Here is a 4,060-nt window from a genome sequence, read left to right on the forward strand (position 1 = left end):
TAAGTTGTTTGCAAGAACTGAAAAAACATTGGGGTCCAGCAGTCAGAAGCAATTACCAAGGGTCGAGTTCCAGACTCCAAGACCAAATAAACAAGCTAAAGGAACAATCTGGTCAAGGCTGCAACCAACCACAGAACAACCAAAGCAGTTCGATGCGAGATCTTTGATTGTAACAAGAACAAGAGTAACTTTCCAGTACGATCGTCCAACATCATTTGGACTCAGTTGTCGAAAACTCCCTCAGAGATCTTCACTACGGAGAATTTGACCTTCCGCAAACCACAACCATTACCGAGGAAGTCGTTCCTCGATAATAAAAAACATTGCACGTATCACAATGACATAGGCACAACACGAACGAGTGTGTAGCCCTAAGGAATGAAATTGAGGTAGCTGTAAAAAACGGGAAGTTAGATCATTTGGTCAAAAGTGTAAGACCAGGGACTGGTAAACCTCCCACAAAGGATAACCAGGGCCCGGCCAAAAGGCAAATAAAAGATTTGAACGTCCACATTATTCAAGGAGGTCAACAGATCAGTGGTAAGAGGAAAGAGTTCGCGGAAGAGGAATGGAAGAATGAGCCAGTCATTTTTCCACGTATCAGGAGAGGACCGTGCAATAAGAATCCTTTGATAATTAATGCTTTATTCGGACACTATCGGTCGCAGTATGTGTTCTTCGACACTGTTAGTACATCTAACATTATGTACGAACAATGCTTCGAACAGCTTGAGGAAGACGATAAAGAAAGATTACGAACAATTCATGCACCTGTTTCTGGGTTTGGTGGGGAAGTAATGCACCCGCGGGGTGTCATTACATTCCCGGTGATACTTAGTGACGGGGTTCACTCAAGAACTGAGGAAGTCGAATTTTTAGTTTTACCGGCAACTTCCAAACATGATATAATTCTCGGACGAGAGGCAATTGGTGATTTCAATTCCCATCCATCCACAACTCACGGGGCAGTAGGGGTTCCGACCCGCACTGGTGTAGCAATAATTCATGTTAATCGACATTGCTTCACAACCGAAAGTTCAAAGCCAAGTAAAGTTCCAAGACAAAATCAGAGGACTGAACCAGAAAAATGGGTTATTAACAAAAAATTTCCTGATTAAACTGTGATAATCGGTCCGGCTATTTCTGAGATCGTCTGAACCTTTTTAAAGCAGTTATTGACCAAAAACATAGACATTTTCGCATGGCAGCCCGCGGACATGACCGATGTCCCGCGGAGCATTTCGGAGCATAAATTAAAGGTGAATCCGTTGATCACCTCGATAGTGCAAAAGAAACGAAAGATGGGCCCGGAACAAACAAAAGCCATGAACGATCAAGTACAAGATCTTCTCCATGCCGGTATAATACGAGAAATCAAATATCAAACGTGGGTAGCCAACCCGGTAATGGTCCCGAAAAGCAACGGAACGTGGAGGATGTGTATAGATTACAAAGATCTAAACAAGGCATGTCCAAAAGATTGTTACCCACTTCCAGAGATCGACTTGAAAGTAGATGTTGTGGCCCCATTCAAATTCAAGTGCTTCCTCGATGCCTACAAAGATTATCACCAGATTCAAATGGCAGCTGGTGACGAGGACAAGACAGCATTCCGCACCGATCAAGGAACTTTCTGTTACAGAATGATGCCTTTCGGATTAAAGAATACGGGTGCCACATACCAAAGGCTAATGGATCAGGCTTTCAAAGGCCAAATAAGTCGAAATCTTGTCTGCATGGACGATCTAGTGATCAAGAGTACCGAAGAAGATCAAATGTTGATGGACATAGAGGAGACTTTTAAAACTTTGAGAAGCATCAATATGAAACTGAATCCAGTAAAGTGTTCATTCGGGATGGAGGAAGGAAAGTTCCTCGGAGTAATCGTTACAGGCGCGGGTTTCAAGGCCAATCCGGACAAAGTTCAAGCAGTAGCCCGCATGTCATCTCCCACATCACTCAAAGAAGTTCAAACACTCAACGGTTGATTGGTAGCATTTAACAGGTTTCTGGCAAACCACGCTGCTAAATCTTACCTGTTCATCTCAACGTTGAGGAACTGTCTCAAAAAGGCACAATTCAGATGGACTCCGGAAGCTGAACAAGCATTACAGGAAGTGAAGAAGTGTTTAATGGAATTACCCACGTTAACAGCTCCTCACGGCGGCAACCACTAACATTATATTTGTCGGCATCTGAAATTGCCGTGGGGGCTGTCTTACTGACGGATAGGATGAACGTTCAAACTCCGATCTATTACGTCAGTAGAACATTGTCAGACCCGGAAACAAGATACCTGATGTTGGAAAAGTTGGTCTTGGCATTAGTGTACGCAGCCCGTCAGCTCCGCAGATATTTCCAGGCTCATCCCATCAATGTGTTAACTGGGTACAAGCTCAAGAACGTGTTAAGTAAACCCGAATTATCTGGGCGACTGGCGAAATGGGCCATCGAATTGGGTGAACACTCGATAGAGTATAAACCAAGACCGGAAATCAAAGGGCAAGTGCTGGCGGACTTCATCACAGAAGTCCCACAGCACAAAGAACAAGAATGTTTAATCGAAAAACAACCCCAAGCACCTCCGGAACAAGGGCAAGTTTGGTCATTGTTCACGGACGGAGCTTCAAGCAGTGAGGGATCGGGTGCAGGATTTAGGCTAGTCAACCCTGAGGGGCACGAATTTACATACGCCATCAAGTTAGACTTTAAAATTACTAACAATGAGGCGGAATATGAAGCTTTTCTGGCTGGCATGCGGAAAGCGAAAAAGCTTGGGGTGAAACATTTGAAAGCTCGGGTGGATTCAATGCTAATTGCGGGACAGATTAATGGAACATACGAAGCCAAAAATGACGTCATGGCGTCCTATCTGTCACAAGCGAGGGTCTTGATCCGCCAATTCTCTTCCTTTAGTGTTGTTCACATTAAGAGGAGTGAGAACAAATCGGCGGACGCTCTTAGCAAGCTAGCTTCAACTAATTTTGAGCATTTTGCCAAAGATATTCATGTGGAAGTTCTAGATCATCCATCCGTTCCACAAAACCAAGTCCTGGTAATCCAAACAAGCGTTGAATCTTGGATGACGCCAATTAAAGCTTACTTATCTTCCGGAGCACTTCTAGCAGGAAAGGCCGAGGCTCGGAAGATTAAGCACAAAGCTCTGAATTACCAGATGACTGATGGCATCTTGTACAGGAGATCATTCCAAGGTCCGTTGTTACGTTGTGTAGACGCGGAAGACGCAAATTACCTAATTCGAGAAATACACGAAGGCATTTGCGGGTTACACGCGGGACCAAAATGACAGTTGCGAAGATCATGGACGCAGGGTACTATTGGCCCGGCATGCATTTGGACGTTGTGCAAGAAATCAGAAAGTGTGATTCGTGCCAGCGACATGCTCCCAACACCCTGCATCCAAAAAACGAGCTGATTCCGGTAACATCTGCCTTGTCGTTCCAGAAATGGGCTATTGACATTATGGGACCTTTCCCAGAAGCCTTGGGACGAGTCAAATTCTTGATAGTGGCCATTGATTACTTCACCAAATGGGTGGAAGCCAAACTGGTTGCATCAATAACGGCTTCAAGCATGAAAAAATTCCTTTGGGAATTCATCATTTGCCGGTTTGGTCTTCCGCAAGAATTGGTAAGTGATAATGGGACCCAATTTGCTGACAGCGGACTACAAGAATGGTTGAAAGAACTTCAAGTCATTCAAGTTTTCACATCTGTAGCTCACCCGCAAGCAAATGGTCAGGTCGAAAGGACCAACCAAACTATCAAAGAAGGGATCAAGGCAAGGTTAGGAACTAAACGGACGGGTTGGGTTGACGAATTGCCCCATGTACTTTGGGCCTTCCGCACCCAAAAGAACTCTAGTAATTCGAAGACGCCGTTTAGTATAACCTATGGCACCGAAGCCATGATCCCGGCAGAAATCGGGATTCCATCCTCAAGGGTTCTGTTAATTGATGATAATGATCGCGAACTCAGGATGAATCTTGATTTACTTGAAGAAAGAAGAGAACTAGCATCGATCCGCGAGCACAATTATA

The 4,060-nt window shown here is 44.5% G+C and overlaps 1 protein-coding gene across 1 annotated transcript; it reads left to right on the forward strand.

Moving 5' to 3' along the window:
- Positions 1-2,755: 2,755 nt before the first annotated feature.
- Positions 2,756-3,307, forward strand: LOC143598400 (uncharacterized). The gene has a single exon (XM_077076626.1). It carries the CDS (start codon positions 2,756-2,758, stop codon positions 3,305-3,307), a length of 552 nt encoding a protein of 183 aa, XP_076932741.1.
- The last annotated feature ends 753 nt before the right edge of the window (positions 3,308-4,060 follow it).

Source organism: Bidens hawaiensis, unplaced genomic scaffold (genome assembly GCF_021521415.1).
Source record: "Bidens hawaiensis isolate Kalapana, Puna unplaced genomic scaffold, B.hawaiensis_p1.1 tig00050081_1, whole genome shotgun sequence".
NCBI classification, from domain to species: Eukaryota; Viridiplantae; Streptophyta; class Magnoliopsida; order Asterales; family Asteraceae; genus Bidens; species Bidens hawaiensis.

Bases quoted from the DNA above. Each gene is read 5' to 3' on its own strand.
- LOC143598400 (XM_077076626.1), top strand. From the start codon at position 2,756: ATGCGGAAAGCGAAAAAGCTTGGGGTGAAACATTTGAAAGCTCGGGTG.